General features: G+C 36.3%; 1 protein-coding gene across 1 annotated transcript in view; it reads left to right on the top strand.

Moving 5' to 3' along the window:
• The window catches only part of TSPAN19 (tetraspanin 19), a 10,991-nt gene extending 191 nt beyond the window's left edge, over positions 1-10,800 (top strand). The window contains exons 2-9 of the mRNA XM_009325355.1: positions 877-969; positions 1,064-1,136; positions 2,193-2,323; positions 3,607-3,681; positions 5,482-5,592; positions 8,085-8,228; positions 9,560-9,643; positions 10,726-10,800. Coding sequence (XP_009323630.1) covers positions 904-969; positions 1,064-1,136; positions 2,193-2,323; positions 3,607-3,681; positions 5,482-5,592; positions 8,085-8,228; positions 9,560-9,643; positions 10,726-10,800 — 759 coding nt within the window. The 5' untranslated portion in view covers positions 877-903. The remainder of the gene's footprint in view (positions 1-876; positions 970-1,063; positions 1,137-2,192; positions 2,324-3,606; positions 3,682-5,481; positions 5,593-8,084; positions 8,229-9,559; positions 9,644-10,725) is intronic.
• Positions 10,801-13,267: the final 2,467 nt, after the last annotated feature.

The raw sequence follows: 13,267 nt of genomic DNA on the forward strand, positions 1-13,267 counted from the left end.
TACACTCAAGATGTGAATGCCCATGTGACTTCACTGCAGTTCTGTTGAGGTTTGCAAGCGTTTGCAAGGGCGATACAGTTGGTACTCGGGTTCTAACGCACACTTTGTGTGTATTTCATGAGCAGTTGCTATGGGCAGGGTCTCTGCTTGCTCTTCCATTGACTGAGTGCCCACTTGCTACTGATGACCCATGAAGTGCAGCTCTTGATTTAGTTTCATTTGAAGGGAATTCAACTTTTCACATCCTGTTACATTCCGCAACAAAAAACGGAGGAAAAAAGTAAGTGGGTGTGACTGGGAGATTCACTTCAGAAGTATAAAGCATACTCCAGAGTTTAGTACAAGACAGTTGGTAGCACCATTTGACAGCTGTCATGGCTTTGATAGAACTGTGTGCTGGATCACACTGAAATCATTAGGCTGTATCTGCTATTTTCAACAAAAATTGAATCAGGTCGTGTAGACAAAGGAGGGCTTATATCTTTACTATGGTTCTCCCTCTTCATTTCAGCTGGTATCCATAATAATTAGTAAACTAATTGTATTGAAGAATATAAGGACAAGTGTATGCCAGGCTATGTAACTCTTGCCATCTCTGCAATATAAATCTTCCTACATACATGCTGCCTCCAAATGTCTTCAGTAATTAAGAGAAAAAAGCTAAAAAAAGAAATACACGTGTACAATATAACATTAGAGGCAATTGAGACCAGCCACCATCTTGATGCTTCTGCTGTTGCCACTATTTTTTGTTCAATGTATCAGGTGACTGTTTAAATTTATAAAACATTATCTGAAGAAAATAAATCCTGTTGTAATTGATAGGCCTAGTTATATCTTTTTCATATTGAACTGAATATATGATTATATTTTCAGCTGTGATTCAAAACTGAAAACTGAAGAATGAAAATAAGGGATAAAATACTAATACAGAAGTACTACTTAAATGTCTTCAATGGAATTTTCTTGGTAAAAATTCTGTTATCTTTTTCTTATTTAGCAGCTTCAAATTAATTTTTTAAAAATGTTTTGAATTAAAACAATGATCCTCCTTTTTTCCCAGGCTCTGGGTCTTATGCTTTTGACATTTGGCCTGTGGCTTTTCTTTGACAGAAACAATTTATTCAGTGTGTTATGTGAGTATAAATAGAATTTTTCTTTTGTTTCAAATGATTGCAAGAAAAATCGATAGAAACTGCTATAGAATTTTCTTTCACAAGGTGGCAGTATTGGATTGAAATGCGTAGGTTATTTTTTTTCTGTTGTCTATTTTCCATCATTAGACAGTATGATTATCAAAATAGGGGAAGTTATATATCAGTATATCTACAATTTATATATGATTATAATTTATACAATTTATTTATTTCTCTTGGTGTACAGCATATAGATAAATCACTGAAATATAAATCAGCTCTGTTGATCTTTTCTTTATATAATTTACCAGACTGCATTTGGCGTGCATTTGACAAGATTATAGATCCTTTAGGTGGATATTTGGGTGGAATGAACACAAGTTGGAGCTTGGGCCTCTCCATATAGATATTCCTTTTTCCCGGAGTGTCTATCAAATTGTTTCACAGAGAAGTAAGTTTTGGGTCACATAATAACATCTGTGCTCTTAAAGAGTTGTCTGCCTTGGCTGCACAAAGTTCCTGACTGGTCGGATGGGAATCATCCAATACAGTAACTCTGGGATGAAGCATTTGAGATGGAAGTAATGAAAACCCCTGCTACTTTCTGTATCTACGCAAAAATGGTTAAAGTGGAAAGGGGAAAGTGGCCAGTCACAAAGAGGAAGGATAGCATAGAAACTGAGTCTGGATTTAATGAGAACTGTATCTATGTCCACGTAGGATTTGTACATGTGCTACTAATTTTTGGCAAACAAAAATTCTGTAAACTTGTAATTGTTCTCTGATTTCATTGTGAGTGGTTCACATTGTTCAATTGAGTATGTTCTGTTTACATCTCATATGTTGTTACCATCCTCTGAATTTATGAAAATATATCTTTTTCTTTCTGTGACTGTAGATAGCATAAGTAATAATACTACCCTTTTATCATTCTACTATTTCCATCCTTTCAGTAATGGCATTGCAAAAGTTTAATTGTTTTTCTGGAATAAGTTTTGTAAGTGGAAGTCTCAAAAAAAAAAAGAGAAGTGACAGTATGAATGCATTGTGTTACAGTTTCTTCAGGTGAGAACCAGCTAGTGGCATATATTTCTTGTATGTTACTTGGAATTGGATCTGTTATTACTTTTACATCAGCCGTGGGATTCCTTGGAAGTGTTAAGGAAATCAAATGTCTACTAGTTACAGTAAGTGTAAATCAGACTCCAACTTTCTGGTAAAATGAAAAGGAGTTTTGTGTGCATGAAAACTGTGATCCTGTCTTGATGTTGTGATTTCCACATACAGTGCTCAACAAATCTGCTGATAGAAAGATATTTTTAGATAAAGTCCTGGCTCAAATGAAATCTGCACAAAACTGAAGATCCTTCCATATTACTGCATGAATGTTTTCAATGACAAAACACGTGCAGTTTGGTGCAGCAAAGATTTTAACCACTGTATTTATTAACTTAGAGGTTTTAAGATTAATTTAGTATTGAAATTTTGCAGAGTAACTATCTCGGTATGTGCTTACATGCTTAGTATGTGCTGAAGAAATAAAGAAAAGCCTGCCACAAAATATTGCAGGTTGAAGGCACAAGTATTGAAAAGGCAAGTATGATTAAAAAGCTCTTCCCTATGTAGACCTACCTGGATACTCCATATTTATATACGATTCCTGCTTTTTAAGGGAAGATCACTTTGATTTCGGAAAAATTACACTGTAACTATACATTCTTATGATCACTTTGATTACATTTTTTCCTTTGTCTTTTGTTTATTGTCACCCTTTTTGAGCGATCTGTTTTAGACTATGTGAAGGTCGAAGCAGAGAACTGTTCTACTGATTCATTTGTTAAGCACTACAAATATCAACTGGCACAGCAGTGAGAGGAGCCCAGGTGCTATAACCAGGAATCTTGTTCGTTCTTCCTTCCTGCTACTGCCCTAGGCTTGTAGTGTTTGCCTCACAATTTATTAGATGATGAAAGAGGAGGAAGTGTCTCATTTCCAACTTCCATGGAAGTACCTAATATCACAGTATCTAGGTACTGTGGGTGAAAATTTGGTGTCACTGAAAATGAACAAAATCAACTATCTTTTTGTTTTGTTTGTGCATCTTACAGCTCAAAGGAGTCCTTGACTAGGCATGAGACTTAGGTATCATGATAATTCAAACAGGAAATAATGAAATAAGAGTTTTCTTCAGTGGAGCACAGCTGCTTAACAGCAGCTTTTGCTCTTCACTTCCAAGAAAGTTATGGCTTTGTCTTTAAGCCTAAAACAGTGAGTTGTGCTTTGCTTGAAGCCTGCCTCTTAGACTATGATGTCACTTTCTGAGGTTTTCCAGGAAAAAATATTTCTTATTTTTGTTGGAAGAACTCTAAATAATAGTCATGAAGGACTATAAATGAGCTTCTGGAATTTTTTATTGCATCGCTCACTTGTTCAATATTATGTTTATACATAATTTGGGTTTCTTTTTCAGTATATGAGTGTTCAGATCCTGGTGTTTGTTACCCAGATGGCAATATCAGTGCTGATATTTGTGAAGAAAGAAGAGGTATGTAAATAAATTATGTGAGACTGCTGATAATTTCAAAATAGCTTCTTGCAATTAATTAAAAAAATTCTAATAGTCAGTTCTCACTGTATGCTATATCACCATTTGTTTGAACTTGAGTATTCTACACGTCAACCAGGCATAGAAGAAGGTGTGGAAAAGTTAATTTGAGGAATTCAGTGTGGTTCAATAGTTGTAAAAGAGAGTGCATGGAAATATATTTCCAGTTTCTCCTCTGCAACAAAACATACTCTTCCTGTTCAGGAATGTGGAATCAACAGTGTAAGGGACAGCTTTATTCCTTTTTGAGGGATGACCCAGAAAGTCCCTCTTTCCGGGACATCAGCAGGAGAAAGCATTAGATGTTAACCTGTGTCTGCTAGCAGGTGATAACAGTAGTCCACTGTGCAATTGATAGTAGGAGTCATTGGTATCATGGCATGCAAAGTATGCTAATGAATTACTAATTTTATTGTTTGAGCCTGTATCTTAGGTCCAAGTAGAGATCTAATACAAGGAATATGTGTCTTTGCTTTTAACAACAGGAAGCAACAATAAATACCAACATAGCTGTTGTCGCTAGTAACGGTACTGCTTTGAAACTTTATTCAGTCATTTATTTTTCTACATATAGCAACTCCAATAGCTTGAGCACTCCTCACATTATTATATGGAAGGTAATCTGTACTGAATCCATACTGGTCTGGCTGCCTCCCTATATTCCATAATTCCAAAATCCATGGTTTGAGAAAACCTCCCATGACACTGCTCTCATAAGGTTCATACAGTTCTCCAAATCCTGCTGCTATTCAGGCAGAGTACACCACAAATAAATTAGTTTTACTCCATCAAACTGAATCTGTATCATCAAGATTTCTTCATGAAATGTTAATTTATAATGATGGAGTCCTCCCTGTTTTATATGATGGTTTTACATATTGAAAGATTTGAACTGTCAGGAATGATGCATTCTGGAGTCAGCTATTTGTGCTAGGAAAATTGGTTGAAAGATAGCAGTTAAATTTATATCAACTGTAATTGCACTTGATCTCAACCTTAATTAATTGTTGCTGAAGTATAATAAATGATAGTAACATCATCATTCACTGTGCAAGCTTTTGAATTTTGTTTTTAGGATGGCTGTAGCAAGGGGAGTGAGTTGGAGAAGCCTCATTTTTTTCTTGTTTTGTAATGAAACCTTTCAACGGCCTAGGAGTTCTCCTCTGCATATATTCCCTGCTACACTCTCTATAATCGCCCTCTTTGTGATCAGCTTGTCCACTTCAATTACTGTTGAAGGTGTATTTTAACAGTCTCTGCAAACATGCCTAATCTAGGTCCAACATGAGCTGCTAACTCCCCTAGCCCAAAGCAGTACATGTCCTGGCCAGGCTGTATGGTGCTCACACAAGTTTGTATCACATTAGGTGTAGTATTATTATATGGTGCCGTGCTTATTAAAAATGTGAGGTAGGGTTTAGTATTTCACAACAGATCAGGTGCATCTAAACTATGTTCCCTGGCTCTTCTGACTCTGTTTGGGCTAATCACATTGTGTCTGCCTGTGCTATGTATGTGGTTTGGGGCATTTCATTTATCTTCCCCTTTTGCTTTCAACTTTCCCATTAGTGCAATGGCTATGACATGTCTTAGATCATATTTGGCAAATGGATTAGAATGCTGCTGCTTGCAAGTAACCCTTCAAGAAACCTGAATATCAATAAAAGATCAAGGATTGTACTATCCATCCACACTCTTATCAATATGCATATACAAAATGCTATTAATATTTATGAACAGGTCCACAATCAATGGAACAACAGAATTGATGAAGTTATTTCTGAATATGGGAACGAGAGTCTGGCTGAGCAGGAACCTGTGTGGAACATTCTGAATGCTGTGCAGCACAATGTAAGAAAAAACACCCACAAAATATCATCACCAAAAATACTGCCTCAACCAAAAAATGTTTATACTAATCAGAACTTAGTTTAAAAAAACAACTCCTTTAGTAAAGGATTAATTTTTCAAGATCCGCTGCTAATATCTGTTGTGGGTGGGCAGATTACTTGCCCGCCCATTACTTATAATGTTATATGGATTATTATGTATAAGATTAGGCTTTTGAAGGACTTGTCAATGTATGTAGGAGCAGACAGTTGTGGTCATTGAAGTTTTTTGCAGCTGAAAAAACTGATGGGTTTCCTAATATCTTCGGCAGTGCTAGGCATCATAAAACACTTGGTCTGCTCAGGGCTCAAGACTGATCTGAACCATGGACAAGCAGAGATGCTATGAGGTCAAAGCAGAGCTCCTACTGTGAGAGCATTTGAATAAGTATTGCACTGAGACTCTCAGAAATAATGCTTAAAGCCTCAAATGAGCTTGCAAGTCAATACTTTCAGCACGCATACTTAATTTTTAATCATAATTTTTGTGGCCTGGCAGCATGTAATTTGTTTCCTTTTTCAGAAAAGTCCTTTAAAGCATTTGTATGGGATCAATTATTTTGGAAGTTGTTAGCAATGTTTTTGACCAGTGGCCCTTCAAATTAATTCTGCGTCATGAGCTTTTAATTACAAACACTACTGCTTAACAGTTTAGTATGGTTTAATATGCTTCTGTAGACCAGCTGTGAGACCCTTAGTATGACTTCTTGCAGAGGTGAATTCTATAGTTCTTGACAAACGTTGAAGATAATTTATGATTCCAGATAACTCCAAAGCATGTATGTCTAGACTCAAGATTACAAATGCATTTGTAATGTATATTTAAAATCTGTTCTTGAAAATCCAGTCTTCTCTCATTGCATTCGTGATTTCTCTAGTGATTAATGGTGACCTCATTATGTCAATGGTGCGGCTAGACTATGTGCTGGCATACTTGAGCGCAGTTTCATTGAACTGTTGTGGGAGCACAGATTTCAGCAAAGTTACCTACCCACAACCTACTCTGGTGGGCATGTTTAAATTGTGGCATATCTGAGAGTCCTGTGGATATTTTGCTGTTGGTACCTAAGCCAGATAAAATGATGTTAAATCTGCCAGGGTAAACTGTAATCACACTTTTGAATGAAAACTGCCATCCCCAAGTCTTGTGTTACATGCTTCCAGCTCTTTTCAATATCATCGGCATCTGCCATGAGAAAAATAAAAAGCCTAAGATCATGAATAGTATTAGAGAAGAACTAGATTTTTATATATTCGTGGTAAAATTTAGTGTACTGCTTAAAGCTGGTGATTTTTTTAACTGAACTTATAGGGTTGTTGAAATTGAATGTTTTTACGGAGAAAGGACAGTTTTGGCTAAATTATCTAATTTTTCAAAATTTAGAAGTGGCATATTTTGGATTGACTCTTCAAAACCAAAATGAGATGCTTTTGTTTAGCATCTCTAAGCCAAAATATGGCAGACTTTTGGCCCACAAAAAAAAACCCCAAACCTACAACAAAACCAACCATTTCTGAAGTTTCATCCTGATTCAGAATGAAAAACTGCTTGAATTTCCTTACATGACAAAGATTCCGTTCTCCAAGCTGTTTGATGGCTTGGTTTGGTTTTGTGTTACCGGTATTGAAATAGATTATTGGGAAGAGCTAGCTGACAATCTATTTAAACAGGGCACAGTATTTGCTTTGTGCTTTGAGTTTGAGCTATCTGTTCACAAGAGATCAATTGCTGCTAAAACACAAGTTGGAATAAGGAGACTTTCTAAAGATCTCTTACTAAGAGCGGGGAATTTTTGCAAATACGACATTAGAAGTAACAAAGGAATAACTAAAAAAGTTTTCAAAATCTCATCCTTATTTAAGTTCCTAGATCAGAGTAAAACAGTGTCTGTGTTTTTAATTTTATTTATTAAAATATGTTTTATAGAAACTGTCCCCATTTACTGCATTCATTATGAAACAACATTCATTATGTTGTTTCCAATAATGTATTGTTTTCTTTCTTCTTTTTTTGTGCTTCACAGTGAGCACATCCTTAATATAGCTTACTGCTTACACACAATTTCTACACTGAATTTACTTTGGAAGGTTAAGGGGGATAGTCAAAATGTTTTGCTTTAATTTGGGTTTGTAATTTTTTTTTTCTATTTACATGTGTTCTAGAATAATTTAGAGTCTAAAAGAAAGTTCCTTTTAAAAGTATATTTTAATATCATATCCTTCTTAAGCCTGTACTATCCAGTGCATATTGTGGGAAATTATACATACACAAGGGTGAAACATCCCCTGCAGAAACCTCTCTCTGCTGAATACAGAAGAAAACTATGTAATTCATAGTTACATAGGTAATTCAATCAACTAAATCAAATACCTAGCACTGGTTGGGGTGGAAATTCCTCTGTGTGACAGTCTTTACAGGTGTTGGAGTTACAAGTTACAGGATTTATATTCTAGATGGAATGCTGTGGAAGATACAATGTCACACAGTGGGAAAGGAATAAAAACAAGGAAAATCGTACTCAGATCCCATGTTCATGCATAAAATCTAGTCTGAAGAAATGGTTTTGTGATGTCCCGAGGGATTCAACATACAGTATGGTAAGAAATAAAAAACATGTCTCAAAGAATGTAACTTTTGCTACTAAATGGTCTTTGGAAAAAAATACAAAATGTGTTTTCCACCAAGACTTGGCTTACAAATGCCAGAGTATTAATAATATTCATTGTTTTGTCTTTGGTCACTCTGAAGTGACCTTTTACTCATTAGGTGTCAGTCATATAGGCAGTTCTAAATTAATGATATTTCAAGAAAACAGGAGTTGTGAATATCACAGATCAATATCACAGGGACAGTTAGTAGTGGTTTAAGAAGTAGTAAGCATCTTGGTATTCAAAAATCCATGCTGTGCAAATCAATGATGACAATGGAAAGTGACAGTATATAAAAAGTATACAGTACCTTTTCCACTAGTAATTACTATTCATTACTTACAGAATGTCAGCAACGTCTCCACCTGTTTCTATTATCTGTTGCCATAGCATCTTCAATACTTCACAGGATAAGAGGAATGAGCAAGGCATTGATACACGAGATGTGTTTCCTGAGACCAGTTCATGTTAGCATTTACTTGTCTTGATATCAAGTTTGCATAGGACCATCAGATATTATCAACCTGATAATAGAAAACTGGAGCAAAGTGATACATATTATGCTCTTCTATAAACCATCCAGTTTTAATAGGACTATCCAATGAGAACAAAAATTCAATGGGCAAAGGTTGTTTCTTGACAGTACAGGGCAATAAATAATAATAAGTATGTTGTCAAATAGCATCTGGTATAGTCTTCCTTCACTCATGGGTTTGGAATTGTTCCCTGTTTTTACAAACCCTTGTCATTATTAAAAGATCACTTCAAAATACAGAAAACATTTATTTATATGTTTTATTGTGTTTATAGCTATTTTAAGCTATGTAATAATTGATAATTTCTTTTCAAAAGCAATATAATAAGAATAATCTGTAATCTGGAAGATATGCACATCCATTTCAGGATGTGTAATGTATGAGAATCAGTGAAAACTTCAAAATATTCTTTCAAGCATTTACTTGTAAGGTAGTCTCTCAGTTATACTCACTCAAAAGCAAGTTCCCTTTTGATTAAGTCACAAGCTCTGGAACATTTCCATACAAAAATATCAGATTTACTTAAGAACAATCTGCTTAGTTCAGATAATTTTTACAATGTTGTAGCTAACTCTCCACAGTACACATTACTGATGTGTTTGTTTTCTGGCAAGTAAATATCAGAACCCATCATAACATGCAGAAAGTTCTATATATTTTAAAAGTATGTTGTTATAAAGATGCAATATGAATTCAAAAGTCGAAATGATTTTTCTTGAAATCTGTTCATCTGTACTTGCTTAGGGATGTGAAGAATATTTAAATACATGGTTTGAAAACAATGTTTTGATCTTAACTGCAATTACTATCAGCCTACTAATTACACAGGTAAGAGTACTTTTAAGCAAAAAATCACAAAATACTGATATTTTGCTGGGGTAAAAATCAATTCAGTGCCATTTGGTTTTGGCACGCTCTCCAAAATTTTGTAAAGCTTTCTATCAATTTTAGTTAGAAGATCAAGCAGTGTTGACCAACAAACTCCCATATATTCAAGCACCATCACAGATGTTGGTGTCTGAAGTTTCTTGAATGAAATATTTGACCTGACTTGTGAAAGCAAACAGCATTGCAAGGACAGGAAACAGGTAAAGAGAATGTAAAATCTGTGGAGCAAAAGACCTCCTTTGTTCTCTATTTGTACAGAAGCTAGTCCATGAATATGCTAAATGAAACAATACAAAATAACGAAACTGCTCCCCCCACATATCTATGAGAAAATTTTATTGGGTAAAATGGAATAAAGCTTTCAATATCAAAACAAAATTGTATGAATAGTGGCAACAAGAATTGGTTGTTCACTCCACAGACACCCTGAAGCTTGAGTACCATCAAGCAGGCAGCAGAATTTTTGATAATATCTAAAATCATGAGGTTGAAAATGAGATTAGTTCATTTTTACTCAGAGAATTAAAAGTACGACCTATTTTACCTCTTACATATGTAGTACCTTCCCATAGAGGTATGTAGTAAAAACATTCCAGCTGTGGAGTGTTGTAATGTAATGTATGTAATCCTCACTAGCAAAGTACACAAGTGTCTCATGATCTTCAATGTACTATCGTTGACACCTTCTTGTCCAGGTGGGAAGAGCTGTTATCCTCATTCAAGAGCTTAAGGACCAGATTCAGAGGGCACTGAAACACTTAACTGAATTGTGTGCCACCCAAAATCGATTTCAAGATACTTCTGTGGATGTGGGCCTGAGTGACTTGCTGGAGGTCACACAGCAAGCCTGCGGCAGAGCAGAGAATTCAGATGTGTCTTCAGGCCCATGTTGTGATCATTCTCCTTTATATCCTTCTATGTTGTCATTCAGAGGAGCCAGGTTAACAGTCAGATTGACTCTGTCATGAGTGAGTGTCAACACTTTCTTTGTTGTTTTTAACTCACCTTTTTTCCTTTCTCAGATATTTTTGATCACACTAACTGGTCAGCTATTTAGAAACATTAGAAAGAATAACATTTGGCCAAATGAATCATGAAGTCTTCTGAGCATTGCTGCGGTGCAAGAATCTGATCTGTGCCTGTGACAGTCAATGAAATTCCACTAAAATTTGGATCGGGCTCTACTTATGGTAATCACTAGGATATTCATGTTTGGGCTTTAATATGTTTGTTAATTGTTCATGGCTATGGATGTGGCAGTGTGCTACAAAATTATGTGTGTTAAAGTCTGAAGTACTATGCCATTTACTAGCTGGTTAATAAAACTTCCTGATAAGCTGAATACTAGTTTCCTGAATCTCCGGAACAACTTGTTCAGAGTGTTGTAAATAGTACCGTATAGTATACCGCACTTTGATACAGAATGAACCCTTTATCAGGTTCAGTCAAGAAACACATTTACTAAACCTTGCTGATACTTCTTTAGACCTTTACCTTTCCTTCCAGTCCTTCTCTGTTTTGTCCTTGTCTGTTGTGCAATTTAATCTCCAAAAATTTCACAAAGTCTTATAAATATTGGACTCTTATCAGCTCTTTTCCAAGAAGTGTTGTAGTAGACATCTTTCATTCTTGCTGAATGGTTCTTACCATTCATTTAATCAAATGGCTTCAGTGGTTTAGGTGGAGTAAGCTTGAAACCCTAAAACATTCTTTATCCTCTGAGCAGTGAGGTGACCTGAAATATCTTGAGGAAAGCAGAGGAAGGCGTGGTATTATCAGTGTAGGTGGTAGCATTGTTAATTATTTTTTGGCTAAAACTTCCCATTTCAGTAATCCATTTTCTGATGCTTATAAATTTGGTAACTTCTTTTTATTTAGTCTAAAAAATTCCCATTTCAAGTGCCTGCCACAGGCTGAATTTCTTATTTAGAGAACTTCAAATAAATGTATCAATTTAGAGATGAACGGCATGCTTGGAACAGAATCTGAATTCCAAACTTGTATTTTTTGTTCTGCCACCAGCAAAAATCTAAGGAACACAGCGATGAAGTCTCTCATCCCACACAAAGGTTTATCTGCATTAAGAATGGCAGATACCTGTTACCTTGATGTCTGTGACGTTTTAAGAGGTTTTAATCTTGTTATTGATGTAATTCAGTCTGAGAATACAATCTGAGGAGGATATTAAATAATAATAAATAAACAATAGGTTTTTCATTATTCATTTTGCAGTTTACAGAGTACTTCAGAAAATTAAGATCAAGAATCTGAATTTTAGTTCATAAATATAATTCTAAAATATAAAGATAATCTAACTTAACTGTAATAAACATTACGTTTAAAAATACCAACAATCTGGTAACATAACAGAAGCTACTTTTTCATTAGAAAGTAGATCCATTTCATTGAATAGGTCTGTGATACAGAGCAGGATATAACAACTATTTTTCACTTACTTTTTTCCATGCATCTAATATTCAACGTGGAAACTAAATACAGAATCGTAGAACCATACAGTAATATGGACATCTGGGGACTACATAGTCCAGTCCCTTGCTCAAAGCAGGTCTACTTAGATCAGGTTGTTCAAGGCCATGTCCAGGTGAGTGTTGAATATCTCCAGGGATGGAGATTCCACAATCTCTCTGGGCAACCTCTTCCAGTGTTTGACCACCCTCACAGTGAGAATCTTTTTCCTTACATATGACTGGAACTTCTCATGTCACAGCTTGTACCCTTTGCCTCTTGAACTACCACTGTGCACCTCTGAGAAGAGTTGGCTCCACCTTTTCCACTCCTTCTCAATATGTAGTTGAAGCCAGCATTAAGATCTCCCCTTAAGCTTCTCTCTTCCAAGCAGAGCAAACCCAGTTCTCTCAGCGTCTCCTCCTGTGTCATGTGCTCTGGACTGCTAACTATTTTGGGGTTCCTCTGCTGGAACTGCTGCAGTATGCCAATGTCTTTCTAGTACTGGGGAGCACAGGACTTGATGCAGTGCTTGAGATATGGTCTCACTAGAGAAGAACAATCATTTCCCTCAGCCTGCTGACTGCACACCTGCTAATATAGCCCAGGATGTAGCTGGCCTCCTCTGCTGTGATGGCACACTGGTGACTCATGTTCAATTTGTTTTCTAGCAGGAGCCCTATGTACCGTCTGCAAATGTGCATTATCCCCATTTGGCCCCCTGTCCTGGTTTCGGCAGGGATAGAGGTAATTTTCTTCCTAGTAGCTGGTACAGTGCTGTGTTTTGGATTTAGGGTGAGAACAATGTTGATAAGGCACCGATGTTTCAGTTGTTGCTAGGTAATGCTTACACTAGCCAAGGACTTTTCAGCTTCCTGTGCTCTGCCGACTAAGAAGGCTGGAGGTGCACAAGAAGCTGGGAGGGGGCACAGCCAGGACAGCTGACCCAAACTGGCCAAAGGGATATTCCATACCATGTGATGTCATGCTCAGCATATTAAGCTGGGACAAGAAGAAGGAGTGGGGGGGGACGTTTGGAGTGATGGCGTTTGTCTTCCCAAGTAACCGTTACACGTGATGGAGCCCTGCTTTCCTGGA

This window comes from Pygoscelis adeliae, unplaced genomic scaffold, assembly GCF_000699105.1.
Source record: "Pygoscelis adeliae isolate BGI_AS28 unplaced genomic scaffold, ASM69910v1 Scaffold196, whole genome shotgun sequence".
In the NCBI taxonomy this organism is placed as follows: domain Eukaryota; kingdom Metazoa; phylum Chordata; class Aves; order Sphenisciformes; family Spheniscidae; genus Pygoscelis; species Pygoscelis adeliae.